At 36.9% G+C, this 23,503-nt stretch overlaps 1 protein-coding gene across 2 annotated transcripts in view; it reads left to right on the top strand.

Moving 5' to 3' along the window:
• The window catches only part of SLC49A4 (solute carrier family 49 member 4), an 84,753-nt gene that overhangs the window by 54,064 nt on the left and 7,186 nt on the right, over positions 1–23,503 (top strand). The window contains exons 6-8 of one of the 2 annotated variants that reach the window (XM_050781852.1): positions 6,000–6,067; positions 9,787–9,914; positions 22,048–22,230. In XM_050781852.1, coding sequence (XP_050637809.1) covers positions 6,000–6,067; positions 9,787–9,914; positions 22,048–22,230 — 379 coding nt within the window. Of the gene's footprint in view, positions 1–5,999; positions 6,068–9,786; positions 9,915–13,721; positions 14,962–22,047; positions 22,231–23,503 lie in introns of those variants that run through there. The other variant, XM_050781853.1, reaches the window with a different exon arrangement.

The following is a 23,503-nucleotide window of genomic DNA, read 5'->3' as shown; positions in this document are numbered from 1 at the left end:
TATACTAAGAGTGATGTGAAAATAGTCATAAAAGCAAGATAGTTCATGGCGAAGATATCTTGGGGTAAATGCTGCAGCTGCAAAAGCGCCTCTGGCGAGTACTCTCAGGGCAAACGGGAAAAAGATTAAATCTTTAATCCATTTTGAGGTTTTTTTTTGTTTGTTTTTTTGGTTTTTTTTTTTTTGATACAGTATCTTGCTCTGTTGCCCAGGCTGGAGTGCAGTGGCAGAAGCATGGCTCACTGGAGCCTCAACTTCTTGGGTTTAAATGATCCTCCCACCTCAGCTTCCCAAGTAGCTAGGACTACAGGTGCACGCCACCATGCCCAGCTAATTTTTTCAAGTTTTGTAGAGACAAAGTCTCTATGTTTCCCAGACTGGTCTGGAACTCTTGAGCTCAAACAGTCCTTGCACTTTGGCCTCCCAAAGTGTGGGCCATGTCGGGCCATCTTTGTGTTTTAATTGGAGTATTTAGTGCATTTATATTTAATATAATTACTGACAAGTTTGGGTTTAGACCTACCATCTTACTATTCATCTTTATTTTGTTCAGCCCTTTCTATTCTTTTTGCCTTCTTTCTTACCTTCTGGATTAAGTATTTTTTATTACTTCAATTTCCCCTGACTCTGTTAGGTTGGCAGTTATAGACTCTTTTACTATTTAATGATTACCCTAAAAAGTACAGAATGCACACTTGACTTATCAAATTGGAATTTTACCTTTTCTATGATAATCTAAGGTTTTTAGAACCCTTTAACTTCATTTAACCCTCTCCCATCTTTTGGGCTATTACTGTCATATATTTTAACTGCACAAGACATTATTGTTTATACAGTTGATATTCATTGACTCAAATTTATCTTCATATTTATTCATTTTGTTCTTTATTTCTTTATCTTCAGTCTTCAGATCTGTAATCATCTTTCTTCTATCTAAAGAGCACCCATTAGTGTTTTTGTTTGATTATTGTACAGGTCTGTGGGTGACAAATTCTTTAGTTTGGGGTTTGCATTTTATTTTATCATTTGTTTTGGTCTAAAAATGTCTTCATTTTATCTTCATTTTTAAAGTTTGTATCTTGTTGGGCATAGAATTATTGGTTGACAGTCATTTTCTTTTGGTTCTTTGAAAAAAAATTCCATTTTCTTCTGGCTTCCATTGTTTTAATTGAAAAGTCAGCTCTCAAATTTAAAAGCTGGCTGCTTTTAAGATTTTCTGTTCATTGTCGGTTTCAGCAGTTTTGCTTTGATTTGATACAACTAGGTGGCATTCTTTTTCTAAATTTATTCTACTTAAGGTTTACATAACTTATTGAATGTTGTCTTGTTAGCTTGATGTCTCTCATTAATTTCTGAAAATTTCTAGTCAGTGTCTCTTCAAAACTCGTGCTCTGTTTTCTCTAATTTCCTTTGGGTATTCTAACTATATACATTATACCTTTACACTGTATTCTCTAAGTCTCTTTACTCTGTTTTTTGAATTTTCCACTCTTTTACCTTTCTTTTCTTCACCCACTTTTTTTCTTTCTTTTTTTTTTTTTTTTTTTTTTGAGACGGAGTCTCTCTCTGTCGCCCAGGCTGGAGTGCAATGGCCGCGGTCTTGGCTCACTGCAACCTCCGCCTCCTGGGCTCATGCCATTCTCCTGCCTCAGCCTCCCGAGCAGCTGGGACTACAGGCGCCCGCCACCACGCCCGGCTAATTTTTTTGTATTTTTAGTAGAGATGGGGTTTCACCGTGTTAGCCAGGATGGTCTCGATCTCCTGACCTCGTGATCTGCCCACCTCGGCCTCCCAAAGTGTTGGGATTACAGGCGTGAGCCGCCGAGCCCGGCCATCACCCACTTTTTTGTTGTTGTTGTTGTTATGACATATTCTTTTTCCTTCCTATGCTTCAGACTGGATATTTTAGCTATCTTTTCTTCCAACTCACTATTTCAGTTTTCAACTCTGTCAAATATGCTATTAAATTCATCTATGAGTTACTTTAAATTTTATAAAATTTGTCTTTGGTTCTTTTTTTTGTTTGTTTGTTTTTGAGATAGAGTCTTGCCCTGTCACCCAGTCTAGAGTGCAGCGGCTTGATCAGTTCACTGCAACCTCTGCCTCCCAGGTTCAAGCAATCCTCCTGCCTCAGCCTCCCCAGTAGCTGGGACTACAGGCGCGCACAACCATACCCAGCTCATTTTTGTATTTTTAGTAGAGATGGGGTTTCGCCATGTTAGCCAGGCTGGTCTTGAACTCCTGACCTCAGGTGATTCGCCTGCTTCGGCTTCCCAAAGTGCTGGGATTGCAGGCATGAGCCACCACCAAAGAAACCTGTCTTTGGTTCTTTTTATAGTTGACAGATTTCAGCAGAAATGCTTGATCTTATTTTTTTTCTCTATTAAAAATAGTTACTTCAAATTTGTATCTCATAATTCCATTATCTTGGTCCCTTGTAGGTCTATGTATATGTTTGATATTTGGTAATTTTAAAAAATCTCTTTATGCATTCAGTTATTTTTGATTGAGTGCTCGACATAGTACATGAAAAGCTGTGGAGATAATTTAAGTATCAAGATGATGTTGTTTTCTTTCAGAGAGAATTTATATTTTTTCTGGCGGGAGTCTGGTATTCACCTTAATCTAGTTTCAGAGCTTGAGATCACTTAAAGCTGGGCTTTAGTCCTTCAGGAGGCTGTTCCATTTCTAGTTCCTCCTACTCTTAGGTGTAGCCCTTCAGAGTGCCCAGTTAAAATGCGGGATTTTTACAAGGCCACCCCACAGCAGGCCCTAAACTGGTATTTTTTCTTCTAGGTCAGTGAGGCTGTCAATAACTTCTCAGTCCCTTAGCCACCTTCTCTGAAATTAGCAGACAACCCTAAAGGAAAATTGTCTCCAAATACCATGCTTATCTCTTCAGATTATCTTCCCATCCTAGATCATGGTTTCAGAATTCTGGATTATTTTCTTATCTCTCTGATGCCTTCAGATAAAATTTTCCCCAGGTTTTCTAGTTCTCAACCAGAATACTAATCTAAATTACCTAGTGTACATGTTTTAGTCTCTTCAGACTTCCACAACAAAATACTTTAGACTGGGTAATTTATAAATCATAGAAATTTATTTTCTCACAGTTCTGGAGACTAGAAAGTCCCAGGTCAAGGTGCCAACTAATTTATATCTGGGGAGGGCTCACTCTCTGCTTCCAAGATGGCACCTTCTTGCTGCATTCTCATGTGGCAAAGGGGCAAGGCAGCTCCCTTCAACCTCTTTTATAAGGGCACTCATCCCTTCATTACCTCCTAAAGGCCCCTACCTCTTAATATGATCACATTAGGGATTAAGTTCCAACATAAGAATCTGGGAGGGACACCAACATTCAGACCATAGCAGCACCTTTACTGTAAGAAGAAAGCCTTCCTTTACTTTTCTCACCTGTTTTTCTGGATGGCAGGTGTTCCAAGTATGCTCAGTTCTGTTAAGGAAAAGTGTAGCACCCATTTAAATGATACTGATTTTGACTGGGCATGGTGGCTCACACCTGTTATCCCAGCACTTTGGGAGGGTGAGGCAGGTGGATCACTTGAGCTCAGGAATTCGAGACCAGCCTGGGCAACATGGCGAAATCCTGTCTCCACCAAAAATACAAAAAATTAGCTGGGCGTGGTAGCACATGCCTGTAATCCCAGCTACTTGGGAGTCTGAGGTGAGAGGATCACTTGAGCCCTGGAGGCAGAGGCTGCAGTGAGCCCAGATCGCACCACTGCACTCTGGCCTGGGTGACAGAGTAAGGCCCCATGTCATGCACACAAAAAATGATACTGATTTGGCAGATCTGTGCTTCATGTTTTAAACCCTAAAAAGCCCTTCCAAGTATCTTTCTTGGTACAAACTCTGAGAGATATAGAGACCCTGAATCATACCAGTTATTAAGTAAAGTAGAATTTAAAATTAAATGAAAGCAATTTTTTTTAATTTTTAAATTAAGTATTGAGTAGAATTTTATTAACTAAGACAAATGTCATGAACAAAGCAAGTAGAAAAGTACAAAATGTTCTGAAAGTACCAGCATCAGTACAGCCCAATGTGCAGTGGTCCTTAACCTAGAGCATGACCCCACTCACCTAGAGGATAGAAGGAATTGTTTGTGGGAGCCTAGTGGGCCTTGGATTATAGATACCAAATGCGCTGCAGTGAAAGGAGTGGTCCTACAGAACAGAGAATTATCTTGCCTCAAATGCCAATAGTATGAAAAACTATACAGAGATAATTTAAGCTTCAGGATGTTATCTTTCTCCTGAGAGCCTTCGTGTTTGCTTCCGGCAGCAAACACCAATAGAGCAAAAGACTCATATAAAGTTACTGTATCGCTTAGAGTAGGCTATCCTCCTGGGAGAAGTAGAACTCCAAAATTCTGAGACTTAAGAAAAATTTATTTGTCATTCACATTGCAATCTGGGACAGTGTTTGTAATCTAGGATAGTTGTCCACAGTTTGAACAGCTCTTTTCCTCACACTGATTTAAGAGACGGAAGCTGCTTCCACTTGTATCTCTTCTGTCCCCTAGGACCTTGTCATTATATGCATGGGCGCAGCTGGCAGGAAGGGAGAGAAAGCATGGAGGAGGCATACACCTTCTTTCAAGTTCTAACCTGGAGGTGGCACACTTCACTTATGCTCACTTCCATTAATGAGAGCTGACACATGGTCACCTGTTCCAGCTAGGAACTGGGACAGGTCATCTAGCTAAGTACCCAAGTAGAAGAAGAAATCGTTTGGTGGACAGCTGGCAATCCCTGTCACAAGTGTAATGAAAAATATGACTCGAAAAACAACAAAAGGTAGAAGCTAGTTTGGACAATGCTCAAGTGCCAGGTCAGGTTTGAACTTTGTCCTGTAACCACAAGTAAAGCCAGTAACTATTTCCGAGCAGGGACGCGGAATGCTTAGGATAATTATTCTGGCAACAGTGAGCAAAATAGATTGTGAAAACCATTTAAGAAGCTCTTACAGGGTTCAAGAAGTAAGAAGGTAATAAAAGCAAGCATGATGGTTGTGGGAAGGAGAAAGAGGAGACAAGATGTACCAGTATTATTAGAGACATGAAATTTATTTCATAACAACTAACATGTATTGAGCACTTTACATTTATTAACTTATTTAACCCTCAAAAAACTTTATTATCCCCATTCCATTAATGCAGGAACTGAGACCTAGAGTATCAGTTGGGACAGAAACCAAGTCATAATAAGAGTTAAAGATACAGGAGTGATGAGGAAACGTAGGCAGCATTCATAGATTGCTGTGAAAAAGTGTGGCCGCACAGGCAGGAAAGAGACTAGATAGATGGAGAAGACTCATCAGTGAGTAATAATAATAACAGCTAATGTTTACTGAGCACTTCCTATGTCCTGGCCACTGATCTGGGTACTGTATAAAAATTATGTCATTTAATCCATTTTATAGGTAAAAAGACATAATTTGCCCGGAGTCACACAGTTAGTAAATGGCAGGGCTGGAAATGTTTTCTCAAGAGGGGAACAAGCTATACGTTTGAAACCCAGCTCAACTTCTTTTTCTCTGTCTACTCTCTTGCTCAGCCCCACATTTCCCCCTGACTTCCACCTTCTGATATATTTTTAGTTGTTGCCCCATGTTTTAGCATCTAATTATTACCTAGCAGTTTCCTATATTGGTTATATTTAAACTTTTTCAGGCTATGACTATCTTCCATCCTTTTCTTAATTTTAAGAGTTCCTAGTCCAACATCAGGCATGTAGTACATACTTGAAAAATATTTGTTTGATGACATTGATTATTTTGTTGACTTCAATATTCCAATAAAAAGTTAATCAAGGACATATTTTCTTAGATGCTTGTATACATTAGTTACACGTGAATTCTTTTATTTCATCCATTTAGCTATTAACATATTGATTATAGAGGACTTTTTTTCATTCCTTTTATATTGCAATATGATCGTCTTATATTCAATGTGTCTGCTTCTTTCTTAACAGGTAGATGCTGGCTGGATTGGATTTTGGTCCATAGTTGGAGGCTGTGTTGTTGGAATAGCTATGGCAAGGTGAGAATATTTTGTTAAACTTGTGCATGGACAGAGGAAGGGGAAAAAAGCCTAAAGATAAATAGGCTCCCCTAAATAAACATTGCAATTCAGGGAAAAGTAAAACAAGCAAAGGTCAGAAAGGGGTACTTGTTCAGACTACAAGAAAATTCACATGCGTTATATAGAATTACTGCTAACAGGATGGGTATGGTGTCTCACACCTATACTCCTAGTGCTTTGGGAGGTCGAGGTGGGTGGACCTGAGGTCAGGAGTTCAAGACCAGCCTGGCCAACACAGCAAAACCCTGTCTCTACTAAAAATGCAGAATTAGCTGGGAGTGGTGATGAGCACCTGTAGTCCCAGCTACCGGCAAGGCTGAGGCAGGAGAATTGCTTGAACCCGGGGAGGCAGAGGTTGCAGTGAGCAGTGATTGCGCCACTGCACTCCAACCTGGGCAACAGAGTGAGACTCCATCTCAAAAAAAAAAAAAAAGAATTTGCTGCTATAAGAAAGTTTCTCTGGAGTAGTCCCTTCCTTGGGTGTTTTTTTGGAGACTGGAAATGTATTTCCAGTGTAATTAAACTGCCTCTTTCCGTGTTATTGGAGAACAACATCTACAAATGGAGTCCAAAAAAGGTAATGTAATAGTAAAGACAAATTAATAGTCGTGGAGACTAAAAGGGTTGAGAAGAAATCATTTGTAGAAGTGTCATTAGAACTTTCCATGAACAGGCAGTGTCCTGATTAGGAGATATTATATATTTATGGTCTTTTTTGGCAGGTATTTTCCTATGGTTATCCCTTTTTGATGCACAATGTCTGTGAAGACTTTCAGTTTCATCAGACTCTCTTTGATCACAACCTATTACAACAACACATTGTTAGAATTAGTCAGAAGGAGGAAAAAGGTCCCATTTGTTCTAAAAAAAAAAAAAAAAAAAAAAGGAAAAGAATGAAAATGTCACTCTTTTAGGCAAATGCCTATAAAACTATTCTTGGTATTTTCCAAAGAGACAATATTCATTCACTTCCCAAATCATTTTACTATGCACAAAAACAAAATTAGGCAATCAACTTTACCATACAGAGGAGAATCTAATTACGTATTTGGGAAGATCAAATAAGAGCCATATATCACCTTAATATCTAAATACTTGAATCTAATTGATATGGGATAATGTTATACCTAGACTTTATGGTTCATATAGTGTTTCAGGGATATTAAAAGAATAAATTGACACTGTAATTTCTAAGTCATTTTATTTGAAGTTTTAAGTTAGGAAAATATAAGAAAACTAAAAGCTAAAGAAGCAGAAGGGGAAAATAGTATTTGTAGGAAATCACTGATATTAAAAATACATCGACCTGTCTTATTTTGACAAGAATTATACCTCATTTTTCTAGTTAAATCTCCAAGCCAATTATAGTGAGTCATCATTGATCACATCCTATTCTGAGCACCAAATTGGTCAAAGAGGGAACAATTATGTATCAAAAAATGATGTCTCAAATGTTTATTTCTCATTATTTTCCTTCTATACCCCTTAATTTTAACTAGATATCAATATAACTAGAGGGAAAAGTTAGAATGAGGACTTTTCTGCTTTTTGTTTGTTGAAATGGAAGTTCTAAAAAATACTACCCTTACTCTGGGATCTGAAATCAATTTCAGTTATTTCCTAGCCCTAAAATCAACTTTAAAATTACTTTCCTAACACCATTTTTAGGGATTCCCTAGAACAGAGCTGCCTTGTAGACATGAGTGCTTTGGGTGATATTTTTGTAATTATGTTGTTAAAGACCACTATTAAAGAGACTTCTTGGTCCTAATAATATACTTCAATGGTATCAGCCTATTCAAAAGGACTGGGTCTCCAAAAATAGCAGACTACAGCTGTCGGTTTATTCTTGTATGATCCATTTCTGTGAAACTTTCTTGCAATTCAGGTCTGATTTGTACCAAAAACCTGTTTGATTCTCTTATACCTTGTCACCTCTGTATCTGACAAATAAGTTTCTGCAGGATACCAAAATGTAAATCTGAAAACTGTTAGGTAAGCGTGGGATTAAAACAGTCTTTTGGATTTTCTTGAGGAACATTTTGTAAAGTTGTGGAAACTTTTTCAGCATATGTAAGAATTTTCTGCCTGAGGACAAATTTAAGTCACTGGGCAAAAGTTAATTCATTTTTCCCACCAAAAGATGGCATCAGCTCTCATAGGAAGTCATTTTATTCTAGAAAACACAAACATGATTAACCATATCATGTCAAATAAGTACAAAACAGAAGACAGTATTCAAAGTTTTAAGAAAGACAGTCACATCATTACAATAGAAATTAAAATTAACTTCAGAAAATTCAAAGTGGAGCGAATATAGTAAATGTCGTATTTGAGATGGGATCAGCTATTCTATAACAGGAACAATTCTGAAGAACAAAATAAATTGTGCAGCCAGAGGATTGTGCCTATATAATCAACAGTTAATCTGCAGGTGAGGAAAAGCAGCTGGCAAGTGGAAAATTTTTTTGGCATAGCTAAATGATAAGCATCTCTACCAGATGCCCTTTAGTTTCATGAAAACTCAAACATGAAAACTTAAAATACTATAAAAGTCCCAAGTTTAGAAGAATAATATTCCTATTCCAGATGCTGTATATGTTTTCTTTTCAGGAAGTTTACAGTCTGGTAGGGAAGACAAAAAATAAATGCAAAAACAGGACAATTTCCAATAGAGAAAGTGCTATGAAGAAATAAAATAGAAAGTGGAGATGGGATGGGGAAAGATTTCTTCACTGAGCCCAGAGGGCCTTTTGAGCTGAGACCTGAATGACCTGAGGGGTAAGCAGGAGTAAGACATGTGACGATCCGGGTGGTACCAGCATTCCAGGCAGACGGAACGAGTACAGAAGCTACATATTGCTGTGGTAAGCAACCATGGCATGTACGAGAAAGAGAAACATGGCCATCCAACTGGAGAATGGAAAAGAGAGAGCAGTGGCAGGCAGCAGGTCACATAGGACCTCAGAGGCTCTGGTGAAGGCATCTGTATTTGTTCTCGGAGTGAGTTTGAATTTTGAGAGAGATCTTTGCAAGTTCATGTCAACAAATTAGCCTGATCTTCAAAACTGGGATAATACACCTTCATTATAGAATGTTTGGAAAGTATAGAAAAATATAAAGAAAATGACAGTGGCACTTAAAAACTCAGAATCAGCTGTGCGTGGTGGCTCATGCCTGTAATACTGGCATTTGGAGAGGCTGAGGTGGGAGAATCCTTGAGCCCAGGAGTTCAGGACCAGTCTGGGCAACATAGGGAAACCCTGTCAGTACAAAAAAAAAAATTAATTAGCCCAGCTACTCAGCAGGTTGAAGTGGAAGGATTGCTTGAGCCTGGGAGGCTGACGCTGCAGTGAGCCTTGATCACATCACTACACTCCAGCCTGGGCAATGGTGAGATCCTGTCTCTAAAAAAAAAAAAAAAAAAAGTAAACACTCAAAATATATCCTATAAATTATAGATCCTGAACAAAGATGCCATTTTTTTGTGTTATATAAGAGAGGAAAAATTATCACAAAGTAACATCATGTAAGAAAATTTGTTTAAAAAACACACAAAACTGTCTTTTAAAAGAATACATGGAAAATTCCTCAAGTAGTTGTTAATGAAAGTGTGTCATTTGTTTAAATAGTATTTTTAAATCCCACTAGAATTAATAGAACATTTTTGTTTTCAGGTTTGCAGATTTTATCAGGGGTATGCTGAAACTAATTCTTCTCCTCCTGTTTTCCGGAGCTACGCTGTCATCCACGTGGTTCACCCTGACCTGTTTGAACAGCATCACACACCTACCTTTAACCACAGGTGAACATAGGCTATTTTAGAACTTTTAATAAATATTTTCGTTCATAGAAATGTACGTAACTCTGACAGTAGGACTTCTTCTTGCTTTCTATAAGTAAGTGTTAAATATACAAAAAAGTTTCTCTTGTCCAGTCATCAAACTATCATCTTATCTAAAGAGTCCAAGAAATAACTAAAAATATTTTAATTGGTATTTTTCATATGGAAAAGAAGTATAATCTTTAGCCTTAAAATGTAGAGCATGGAAATGCTTATCTTTAGCCTTAAAATGTAGAGCATGGAAATGCTTATTTTTTTAAAAATTCCTATCGGAGCATAATGCAAAGATTTTTATCCTGGTTATAGTCATTATATCACTGTTAAACAATAATAAAAATTAACAAAGGCAAAAAAACTATGGTATACTTCAGTAAAATTATTTGAACCAGCCTCTATAGGTTTATTTTACATTTAGTTTTATTACATCATTAATATGAAGTAAAACTTACTGGAAATACCTGTTGAAAGTATATTACAGCCAGCTTACTTAGCTTATCTAATAGACCTGAAACATTTTTAGTTGCTGTTGTTTTTGTTGTCATTATTAATATAATCAATTCAGAGTCTATTAGTTTTCTATCGCTGCTGTAAAAGTTATGCAAATTTAGCAACTTAAAACAACAGAAATTTATTACCTTACATTTCTGTAGGGTAGAAGTTTAACACAGGTCTCACTGGGCTAAAATCAAAATGTGAACAGACTCTAGGGAAGAATCTTTTTTCTTGCCTTTTCCAACTTGTAGAGGTCACCCCCATTCCTTGTTTATGGCTCTGTCCTCCGCCTTCAGAGCCAGCAACCTTGGGTCAAGTTCTTTTCACGTCGCATTATCTGTGCCTTTCTTCCATCATTCCATCTGCTTCTGAACCCTTCTGCCTTCCTCTTTCTTCCTCCTCTTCCACTTCCACTTTTAAGGATGCTTATGATTACACTGGGCCCACTAAGATAATCTGGAATAGTCTCTCAATTTTAAGATCAGCTGGTTAGCAACTTTAGTCCCATTTCAACCTTAATCCCCTTTGTCTTGTAAAGTAACATATTCACAAATTCCAGATTTTGTCATGAATATCTTTAGGGGAGGGAGGGCATTACTCTGCCTACCATGGGATGTTTTTAAAATTACTGTGGCTTTATTATGGATTATTATTGGCTTATAAACCAGAGACTGTTAGTGCGTCTTCCTTTCTTCCAGCAAAATATTAAGATGCATATTTTGTATTATTTGCAAGTAATATTCAGCCACCTTTTGCATTATATGTTTAATTATAGGATTATTTGTTATAAAGGTAGATCGTAAGATTGTAACAGTCATTTATAACAAGCATTTGTATGAGTAGAAGTAAATAAAAGTCTGAAAGTGACTCCATAGGGACCTGTTTCCCAGTGGCATGTATGTTCCATGGGAATCTTTGAGAAGACAGGTGTTTTTGGTCCACATTATATGTAAGGAATATTGCATATCCCAATTTGAACCCCTATACTCTGTAATAAAAGAACCACCAGTTTACACATCAGAGGCATCAAATCTTTCAAGGACAGCCATTTATTTGGGATTTCCTACCACGTTTGCAGTGATAATAGGGTGAGGGGATAAGGTTACCCTATACTAAAAATTAGCAACCTCTGCACCAAGCCAGCCACCCTGGAGTGCCTCAGTAAACTCACAAGGGTAGCACAGGGATCTGCAACATCTGTTAGATACTGGTTGAACCTCTAGTTCAGAGAAGTTCCCAATTTCAGCATTAGATTCTACTGCATTCTGTTTGATGACATCATATCTTTGCAAAGTAGTTTTTTTGGCAGTTGCTGTGATAAAAAGGAAGTACACACAAGTGCCAAGCAAAAATTAGTGTGGAACACAAAATGAGGGTGGAGGGTGTCCAGTCTGATTCCAAAACTTTTAAAAGTCTTGCAGTGCGCATTGGTGCACACGTCTCATCAATAGGTAATTGTGGTTCTTTAAGACTGAAATAAAAATATATTTCCGTTAGCTTATGGGTATTATTTTTTTAATGGCTACTAAATTGTTAGGACATATAATACATGTTATTAAATAGTTTGAACCAAATGATGTGATTAATGGGATTGTTGGCTATTTCTTTTGGCCTTGGAACACTGTGAAAAAAATTATTGAGACACTAGGAGTGCTAAGAACAAAGAAGGCTTGGAAATCCCTGCTCTACACCATCCTGCCAACAGTCCCTCTTCTCTGTACACATGCTTAGCCTGGAAAACCCAGTTGTCCAAAGTAATAATTAGATACAGAGTAAAATACTGTGCACTGTTGTACACACTGGCATCCTACATTGGGGTTCTGAACAATTTTGGCAAGTATTCTGAGCCAGAGCCAGAATTTTTTTAAAAATTTTATTCTGGTATAACTTCATAATTTAGCAGTTGTACAACATTCTAGTAGAACAGTCTTAGTTTACAATTCTTCTTATTCATGGCATTACATTCAGTTTTTGTGTGTGTGTGTGATACTGTATGTCAAGTTAGCATCTGTGAGATTTTACAAGAACATAGTCATGAGTACATCAAGAACAGATTTCTTTTCCTTGAATTAAGTATAGAATTTGTATTATAAGATAGTACATTCCATTAAATTTTATGTCTTTTCAATTTAATATGATAAAATTAACAGCTTTATCTCTGGGTGGAGAATTAAGAGTGAATTTAATTTTTTAATCTCTTTTTTTGGCCTGGATTTGTATGACTATGTTTTAATTTTATAATCAGGGAAAAATGTATTTGAAAATTATACATCTTTTAAATCTTAAAATTGATGTGATTGACACTAGTCAAGACCATATTTTACCAGTCTGGTATTGAAAACAATTAGATTGGACAGAAAGGAAAGCAGAATTCTAAATTAACTTAAGGCCAGAATTGAAAGATAGAGTTGATGTGGCCAACCTAACAACCACAGAATTTATAAGTTCTACTGTCTTTTTCAATTGTAAGTAAGTTTTTGAATGTCACTTAGATACTCCTGAAAGATACATTTTTACCTTACAAACACACTGAGTTAAGGACTAGATTTGTCCACATTCCTTCTTTGAATTACAGCAGGTTTTTGTCTCTCTCCCCTAATACTACTTAATACTTACCTGGGTATATATGTCTTATCTTCCCTGCCAGTCTGATAATCTGGAGCATGGTTTTTTGCCAACTCCCACTGTGGAACCTAGCACGGGCCCTGAAGAAGGAGTGAATGAATGAATGAATGAATGAATGAATGAAGTATATGTTATCTCCATGTGAGCCGCAGTAAACATTACTTGTTGCCAATGGTAGTCAGCAATTGTGGTCACTCTTATTCAGCACTTGCTGTAGGAAGGTAGAAGGGCATGTTTTAAATGGAACACGAGAATTTAAATAAATCTGTCACAGACACTCTTAGAAGCCTTGTAAAAATCTGACCTAATTCCTTTTAAGTAAAAGAGATTTCATGAAAGGAAACTTACTACAAAATCTAATTATAGACAAATCTATACCTTTAGGCTTGTGTTTAAAGTCCATAATGGCAAATTCATGTTTCTTTTTTACTAGTATTTTAATCAGGAAAATATCTAGTCTTTTTCCTCTTTCCTAGCAAATTTAGAATTTCTATTATGGCTTTTTATATATCAGAAGACTCTACATGAAATGTATTTGTAAATATATGCATTAATTTAAACTGTTTAATAAATGGAAAGCTAGTTAATTTTGTTCAACCCATGTGTTATAAGTGCTACTGCTGTCTCATTACAACTTTTTTTTTTTTTTAGACAGTCTCACTCTGTCACCCAGACTGGAGTGCAGTGGCACAATTTCAGCTCCCTGCAACTTCCATCTCCCAGGTTCAAGTGGTTCTCATGCCTCAGCCTCCCAAGTAGCTGGGATTACAGGAGTGAGTCACCACACCCAACCTCATTAAAACTTTCTATTACAATCTTTCTGTAGTTCACCGGTTGTGATATTATTGTTACCATCTCTACAGAAAAAAATCTTGGTCATTCCAGTCTATCCCAGAGCATATTGTTTTGATACATTTATTTGCTTACATACATCCTCTTGGAGTCTTTTCCTTACGGAAACCAGAATATTTAAAATTGCATTATGTCTTTATTAATTGAAGTACTTAGAATAGGGCGAATAAATAACCTCATGACTAGATAACATGAGTTTCAAAATCTTGAAGTTTATGCAATAAAATTGTGAAAACACATTATTCATCTTATCTGAGAACTAGAGATCTAGCAGCCCTGTTAGCCACAACTCACCAAGTCATTTTGTACTGAACAGATGAATGCTTTGAAAATGGCATTTTGAAAAATGTTAGCACTTCGCTGAGTTTACTGAAACAGTATAATTTGACTGTTTGACAGAAGTTGCCTTGGGAGAGATTATTTATCTAGTTTCATCTAAAGTTACTAGAATGCTATGACAGTGATATCAGAAACACGCTGGGTGGGGAAGTAAGGAAGGACAACTAGCTAGACAGAAGCCCCCAGGGAGTGACAGCTGACCACAAGGTGACTTCAGGTGTTATTTTAAAGAAAGGAAACATACCCAGTTGTATTGAAAGGCATGCAACAGCTGGGTCAGTGGCTTATGCCTATAATCCCAGCACTTTGGGAGGCCAAGGCAGTAGGATCACTTGAGGCTAGGAGTTTGAGATCAGCCTGAGCAACATAGGCCATGTCCCTACAAAAAATTAAAAAATTACCAGATGGCATGGCATGTGCCTCTAATCCTAGCTATTCAGGGGGCTGAGGTGGGAGGATCACTGGAGCCTGGGAGTTCGAGGCTATAGTGAACCATGACCATTCCAACAGAGTGAGATCCTGTCTCTTAAAAAAAAAAAAAAAAAAGGCCGGGCGCGGTGGCTCAAGCCTGTAATCCCAGCACTTTGGGAGGCCGAGACGGGCGGATCACGAGGTCAGGAGATCGAGACCATCCTGGCTAACACGGTGAAACCCCGTCTCTACTAAGAAATACAAAAAACTAGCCGGGCGAGGTGGCGGGCGCCTGTAGTCCCAGCTACTGGGGAGGCTGAGGCCGGAGAATGGCGTGAACCCGGGAGGCGGAGCTTGCAGTGAGCTGAGATCCGGCCACTGCACTCCAGCCTAGGCTACAGAGCGAGACTCCGTCTCAAAAAAAAAATAAAAATAAAAAAAAAAAGGCATGCAACATGTATAGGCTAGAGAGTAATCCTCTTGCTATGTTTTCATGTATTTTGCCTCTGTTCTTAACTACTCTTCAGTTTTATGGACTAAAAGTGACAAAGTCTTGTGCTTATGACAGACTGCTCAAGAAAGAAAAAGTAGAATATGGATTAAGAGAATGGATTTGTGAAAAATCTTAATGTAAGAATCATTAAATGCGGAGGAAGATCATATAATGTTTATCCACGGAGATTTTCAAGAAGAGAAATAAGTCTTCCAGCAGATTCTGTGTTTCTTAGAGTTGGAGGGCTTGACTAGGCATCAGTGAGTGTTCCATGATTTAATAGTACATTGCAGCAAAATATGCCTCATCCTCTTTTGGAACCGCAGTTGTATATACTGCGTATTTTAATCAGCGGTAGATTATGAAGGCCATAGCAGTCACTTTTTTTAGGAAGAAATGTGATGCTGAGAGAAGAGGTACAGCTCAGTGATATAGAAAAGTATATCTGTGTGTGTATACACACATACATGTATATTCTATGTATTCAGCACGCTCAAAACCTATGAAAAAGCTATGTAGTTAGCAAACACTGTGAATGTTTCTTCTGGCTGCTTATTGTTTCTCTTTATATGTACTTTCATTTGCAAAAGGTGTATTTTCACTTATTCAAGTTTAATTGGATTGTGAAATAGTTGTAATAAAGGTCTAATCTAATAATTCCCAGTTAACTTTCCTAACTTCATCGTGAAATAAAAGTTCAGTCAGTATGCACAATAATAAAAGTTTTTCCAGTAAAGTATATTAATGTTATAAGCCTACCCTTCAGAGAAATTTCTTGATTCTACTCCTTAAGATAATTTATAATAAAAATCTGTTGTGTTATTTTATAATGCTACTTATTTCTTCATAAAACTCTAAGCAAATCTTCTATTATTCTTTTCCACCAAGAAGCACCTACAGGTTTTTTGTTTTTTTGTTTTTCTTCTGAAACAGTCTCACTCTGTTGTCCAAGCTGGAGTGCACTGGTGCGACCTTGGCTCACAGCACCCTTGACCTACCAGGCTGAAGCTGTCCTCCCACCTCAGCCTCCCAAGTTAGTGACTACAACGTGTGCCACCACGCCCAGCTAACTTTCTTTTTTTTTTTTTTTTTTTTTTTGGTAGAGATGGGGTTTCGCCACATTGTCCAGGCTGGTCTCAAACTCCTGAGCTTAAGCGATTTGCCCACCTTGGCCTCCCAAAATGGTGGGATTACAGATGTGAGCCCCATGCCTGGCAAGATTTTTGTTTTTAATATCCTGGTTAAGTTCTCCTCCCTACGTATGTTTAAATTTGTTATTGATCTACTTAAATGAACTTTAGGCATCATCTAATATAATTTATCATTCAGTAAGTGAATCTCTTCTATCACATCCCAGGTTTATGTTCATCTGTCTACAACTTGAATATCTCCCACAAGAGAAGACATTACCTGTTTTGTTGTTAGCTCTGGGGCCTAGAACATTCATCCTCCCAGTGAGTTATAACTGATTTGAAGCAACAAAGCTCGCAGAGAACAAGTCTACTCCCTTTCTCTTCCATTGACAGCCCTCAAAACATTTGAAGACAGCTGTCATGTCTGACCTTAGCTTTTAATCTAACCATCCCCCCTCCACCACCACCACCATTCTTAGAACCATTCCTCATCGGATGTGGATTCCACACCACTGACCTGCCGGATCACTCTCTTCTAAACTTATCATAGCTTGCTAGGGTCCTCCTTAAAATATTTTTCTAGAATTTAGCACACTTCCTGCTGCATTCAGCACCAAAGCTGTTGCTTCTATTGGTTAGACATGCTTTTTTTTTTTTTTTTTTTTTTGAGAGAGGAATATAATTATCATCTTAACAATGTGCATATAAATGGTTGCTGGGGCAGCAGGTGTCCATCCTGTTCCTTAGAGTAAGAGTGATCTGAGGTATTTACTGCTCTAACATAGCAGCCTCCACATAATACGTATCTGATAAGTCGTTTTGAAGAAAGGCTTAAGCTAAGTTTTCCCTCTTCTATACTTAGACATTTGGGGCCAGTTTTATATTTATCATGATTAAAATTCATCTTTTTGTTTGTAACCTTTTGATGTTCTTTGGTTTTGGTTCTGTCATATAATGTGCAGTCACTTCCAGCTTTTGTGCTGAATACGGATTTGGGAAATATGCCTTTTGTGTCAATACCATTGGATTAAAAAATACCAGGCTTTGTTATTTTTTGTTTTTTTTTTTTCACTCTGACACAGTGAATTTGCAGAAAACATGCTAGAGAGTCTGTAGGCCTTAATCATATTGTTAGCACTGCTAATTTACAGTGTTTCTAAATAAGCTGTTTTTTTACTTTCAGAACTTTGGTCACTTCAACTGTAAAATACTTTACCTGCCTCAAAGAGCTGATAGGATAATCAAATAAGACAATATATGCGAAAGCAGTTTTTAAAATATTTTTAGAAATTATATAAATCCAAGATTATGAAGTTGCAATTGTTACTGCTGCCTTGAGAATCTCATTAGATGTTGATATAATAGTTCTTATTCTTATCTGTGATTTGTTTTATAACCACTGATCCCCTAAGTTTTTAGTGTAACTATAGTTAATAAAAATGTATTCATACATAGTTTTATTTCCCTAAAGTTTAGTAATTTGGTTTGTTGCAGGAACAAGGGTGGGAAGGAGTACTTTCAGGGTTATGATCCAAGTCATGTGCTTGAAATACATTCATTTTTAACTGTAGTTTGTGCTGCACAGGACTTTGTTTTTTGCAATTTAAAGTGTAGGCCCATGAAATTTTATTAGCTTTTTATTAGAAAAAAAGTCTGCATCAGCACTTGAGTTGTGTTTGTTCTGCTGAATTACCTTGAATTTTTAATTGAAAGGCAGTTGATTATAATTTTAGTATCAGTATTATACAAAGTTATGGAAATATTTAATGATCATGTAGTTTGAACCCTCCATGACAAGCAGGAAATTATCTTGTCTGCCTGACTTTTAATAGATGACATTCACCCACTGAATGTATGAGACTCTAAACTGAAAACTCAAATGGAAGTCAAATTCAGACTTGGAATAATCAGCATCTGCTTTATGCATGCCCCAGAACACTGGAATATATTAAATCAGTCCTGACACAACTACCTTCCCCCATTCTGAAGATGAAGATCTTAATCTAACCCCTTCCTGGGTAAATTATTATGATTGTTTACTTATTGCAATAACAAGTGATTTCCACATGTCTACCCAGTGTAATAAAAACCTCTTGGTCATTACTTTTATAGTAATAAAGAAGCAAACACCAATACTGAGACAATTGAATGAAAATACCTAATTTTTGATTACTGGCCTCTGAAGTTATATCATCCATTTATCCTACATATAGTAGCCCATTTGTCCTCCATATATAGGAATTCTAACAAATGAAGTGGGAATCTTCATGTCAAGGATTCTGCGCCAAGGCTATGTTATGTGGCTCCTGGGTATAGACATCAGCTCTTTGGGTCAGCTCACCTGGTAATAACCAATTCTGAGCTTATCAGCTCACAAACTCACATGAAGTGGAGTTGTGTCCACTGTCCATTCATTTGCTCATCATGAAATTTCTTTTAATTCTGTTAACTAAGCTATACACATAGTAAAAAAATTCAAATTCAAATAGTAGAAAAAGAGTATAGAGTGAAAAGTCGCTACTCTCTTGTGACCCCCAGTTTTCCTCTCTAAAGGCAAATCTGATTGCCAGTTTCTTCTGTATTCTCCTAGGGAATTCTGTGTATTTACAGACAGATAATGTGTATGTGTCCTTTATTTTAATATAACATACTTTTCAGCACCTTTTTCACTTATGTATCTTAGATGTTATTAATATTATTATAATACATACAGAGGTGCCTCATTTTTAATTGTATAATATCTCTTTGGATGTTTTATAAATTTTTAACCAACCAACACCCCCCTGCCCCATTGGGAGTTATTTAGCTTATTTTGAATCTTTTCATACTACATTTTTTTTGGTAAGTGTTCTTTGTATACCTATACCTGCATAGCAGTAGGATAAATTCCTAGGCATGAAATTGCTAGGTCAAAGAGTAATTACATCATTTATTTTGATAGACATTTCCAAATTACTCACCAGAAGATGAACTATTTACAGTTCCATCAGGAATGTTTAACCACAATAAAAACTGTATCTTTCCAACAACAGTTATTTATCCCTCATCTTCCAAGTTCCTCCCAGGATTTAGATACATAGAAAGCCAAAATCCAAAGATTCTTAATAAGCATGAAATGAGGGCCAAGGGAGTTGTATGGTCTTGAGGTCTCAGGGTTTTCAGACAGAGTCCACTGCTTCCCCGTGAGATGTGTCAGAAGAGACTAGACTCTTCCGACACATCCCATCCCTCTTTCTTTGTACCGTGCTTGATTAAAAAAAAAAAAATCATTAAAATCAAATCTCTCTTTTCGAGACTCTATATTGATAGTTCTCTTTCAGTGTGTTCTTACTATATTTTTATTATTTTACCACATAGAATTATTCTATTAACCAGATTGTGATTTTTTTCAATTATTACATTTTAATTTGTCTGATTATAAATTATATGTAGGAGTACATTTCCTTCAGAAATAAAAATGTAGAAAGTATTGTTTCAAAACATGTTTCCTAAAAACAGCTAATTCCATTGGAATTTGGGAATCTTTACTCAGAAGTAGCACTTGGTGGTCCTTAAGAGCTTGATTTTTTTCCTGTTATTTACTTCAGTATTTTCTTGTTTTAAACTCTTAGGCGCATCTATGTTTGGGTCAATGGTTCTCTTTCCTCTGACTACCAATGACTGATCAACAAATTTTTATTTTAAAAAATAACTTGATTATTATTATCATTATTATTATTATTATTATCATCATCATCATTTGGAGAAACAGGGTCTCACCATGTTATCGGGGCTGGTCTCGAACTCCTGGGCTCAAGCAATCCTGCCTCAGTCTCCCAAAGGGATTACAGGCATGAGCCGTCATGCCAGCTTGATCAATAAATTATTCTAGGCCGGGTGCGGTGGCTCACACCTGTAATCCCAGCACTTTGGGGGGCTGAGGCAGGTGGATCACTTGAGATCAGGAGTTCGAGGCCAGCCTGGCTAACATGGCAAAACCCCATCTCTACTAAAAATACAAAAAAAATTTAGCTTGGCATGGCGGCACACACCTGTAATCCCAAATACTCAGGAGGCTGAAGCAGGAGAATCACTTGAACTCGGGAGGCAGAGGTTGCAGTGAGCCGAGATCGCACCACTGCACTTTAGCCTGGGCAACAGAGCAAGACTCCATCTTAATAATAATAATAGTAAATAAATAATTCTAAAATGTTTTGGAAATACAATACTCTATAGAAGCCACCAGTGATATTCCATCCCTAGATTTCCTAATGTACCACTAATGAGTCATATGTAAGTAGAAAATGTGATGATTTATATGATCTATATCTAGCAGATATATAGTGAACATGAAGTATTATGTTTTGTTTTTAAGAATCTCTTGAAAATTATGTCACATTTTAAATGGTATTTATCATAGCTATCAGATGCTTCCCAAGTAATTGTTAACATAATTTGGTCACTGCCTTAGCCAGCAGTATGTTCTTTATTCACTAAGTGATTCTTTTGTTATCTATTTCCATATCGATCTTCTATTCAAAGAAACAGTCAAAGTAATTACCAACTATTTGTATTATCAGAATATACTAAATATTTTATAATCCCCAAAGACTAATGTAATTGGAGGGGGAAGCAAGAGTGGAGGTTAATTAGAGAAATTCTATTAGAAATCAGTGTATACTATTATTTTTTTTTTTTACCCCTTCAACAATGTCATGGACTGTTGATGATTGCATCAGTTGTGGTAAACTTTGGTAATATGATATGTTCTGTGAGTGTGTGAATAATACATAACAGATTTAATGTAACTTCCTTACTTTCTGCAATTCCCATACAGGATTGTTTTTTCCTTAACAAATATTTTTATTAAAAATATTTTCCTTGTAACCTTAAACTTAGGATAAATTCTACTCATTATTATCAGTGAATATGATATACTTATTAGGATATAGAGACATGTTTTAGGTTTCTAAATAGGGTATCATTTTTTCCTTTCAGGTTCTGTTTTCACCTTCAAGTTAAAATTAACAAAGGTTTATAGAGAGACAGTAGTAGCAATGATAAAATTAATTGTAGTATATTTCCCCAGACTTTCTTATAAGAATAACATCCTTATTCAATAGATTTTGCCACAGAATAGTGTTAATAGACTTTTTATGGTTTGATTGGGGATCCTAGTCACTATTAATTGTACATTTCTGGATGGAATCTTTTTCTGTGTTTCAGAAAAGTTACTCATTAAAAAAAAAATGTTGACCTAAAACCCATTCCAAAATTGAGGACTAATTCCATTGTGTTTCTCAAGAAATTACATACTGCATAATGTTTATTTTGTGCTTGAAAGCAATTATTAACCAATCTCTTTAAATATGTAATTTTCAGTAACATTTAATGTTTCTGACATTTATTCTTAGATTTTACATTCTCTTTCTAAAATTATGGAACAAGTCTGAAGGAGTGTGACCAAGCAGGAGAAGAATCCTTTTAATTATATGATAGTGGTAAATTGTTTTGTGCTCTGGAATAATCCACCAGAAAGATAAAGGAAATAAACTGGTACCCATCCAGCAATAAAATGGGTTGTGTCTACTCCAGAAAACCACAGCAGAGAGCTGGCAGACGTGTGAAACTTTGTCAAACTTTATCAACTACCTTTGAAAAGAGAAGACATTTTTGAGTCAATACTTGGGAAAGAGAACACCCCAAAGATCTGTCTGATATGACGCCTGGCCACTACCGTGAAACTAAAATGTTTGTGTTTTTATTTTAGTGACGTTGTATGCCTCCTGTATTCTCCTGGGAGTGTTCTTGAATAGCAGTGTACCTATATTTTTTGAGCTTTTTGTGGAAACTGTCTACCCAGTCCCAGAAGGAATTACTTGTGGAGTTGTCACTTTTTTAAGTAATATATTTATGGGAGTACTTTTATTTTTTCTCACATTTTATCACACAGGTAAGAAATTTGATTTTTTGTTTACTGTCTAAATGTGTTACAAGAAAAGTTTGGGTCAGTATAGAAGTTTTTATATGGAGAAGTCTCTAAGGCAAATTACTTAATGTGAGCTTGCATTGCCAGTAAAAGAAAAATTCCTCAATTGCTTTTCTTAAAATGCATTCTAGCTCAAGTGCACCCTCGCTTTTCCCTGGCCCGGCCCTGTACTCCCCGCCCCGTGAGTTTCTGAATTAATTAACTGGGGCTGGAGCCCAGGTGATTCAAATATGCAGATTCTCATTGAGAACCTCTGGTGTATTGCTTTTTAAAAACTACTTGGAATCTCTCTTAACACAGGGTGTAATTTAATGTTAGGGGTGTATATGGAGTTTAAAGCCTGATGAACGAGAGGAAGTCACCCAATGTAAGGAATGCTCTAAAATGCAACCTCCAAGAGGCCGAATTGTTTATAGGAATGTTTCTGACAGGGTTATAACTGAAATAATAACCATGCTAACCTCCTTGACTGGAAAACAAATTTTGAAACTTTTTTTTTTTTTTTTTTTTTGAGACAGAATCTCCAGTCCAGGCTGGAGTGCAGTGGCACCATCTCAGCTCACTGCAACCTCTGCCTCCCAGGCTGAAGCAGTTCTCCTGCCTCAGCCTCCTGAGTAGCTGGGAGATGCCACCATGCCTGACTAATTTTTGTGTTTTTAGTAGAGATGGGGTTTCACCATGTTGGCCAGTCTTTTCTGGAACTCCTGACCTCAAGTGATCCACCCACCTCAGCCTCCCAAAGTGCTGGGATTACAGGCATGAGTCGCTGCACCTGGCCAGAAACTTGCAAAGCCAGTGTGAAACAGAATCCTCCCTGGGTTTTGGACAACTTCTGGCATAGCACTTTCACCCACCAGCACAAAGTGTCCATAGGATAGATGAATTTCTTAATATAATGAATAGTGCATTAGATTGTTGCTGTCAATCAGTAATGCAGGTAAAGTAGGTCTTTGCTAAACCTGATACAAGTTTGGTTTATCATATGAAGGAGAGTGATATTAATGAAGTCAGAAGACCACTCTTTGTTGTCCTGGAAACACGTGCTTCCATTTGGGAAAAGCGCCGTCACCAGGAATCAGGTTCTTTGCTTCCAATTAGTTTTCTCAACAGCGTGGTCTGACAATCGTTACATATCAGCTTTAGTCCACTTCAGTTATATCACAATTTAAATTAAGTGGCTTATTGCCTGTCTGTCTGGTAAAGCATCGGAGATGGCTGTGATGCCCCCTGGGATGGT

This window comes from Macaca thibetana, chromosome 2 (assembly GCF_024542745.1).
Source record: "Macaca thibetana thibetana isolate TM-01 chromosome 2, ASM2454274v1, whole genome shotgun sequence".
Taxonomy (NCBI): domain Eukaryota; kingdom Metazoa; phylum Chordata; class Mammalia; order Primates; family Cercopithecidae; genus Macaca; species Macaca thibetana.
Note: the sequence above shows the minus strand (reverse complement) of the source record. Positions and strands in the feature narration are given on the sequence as shown.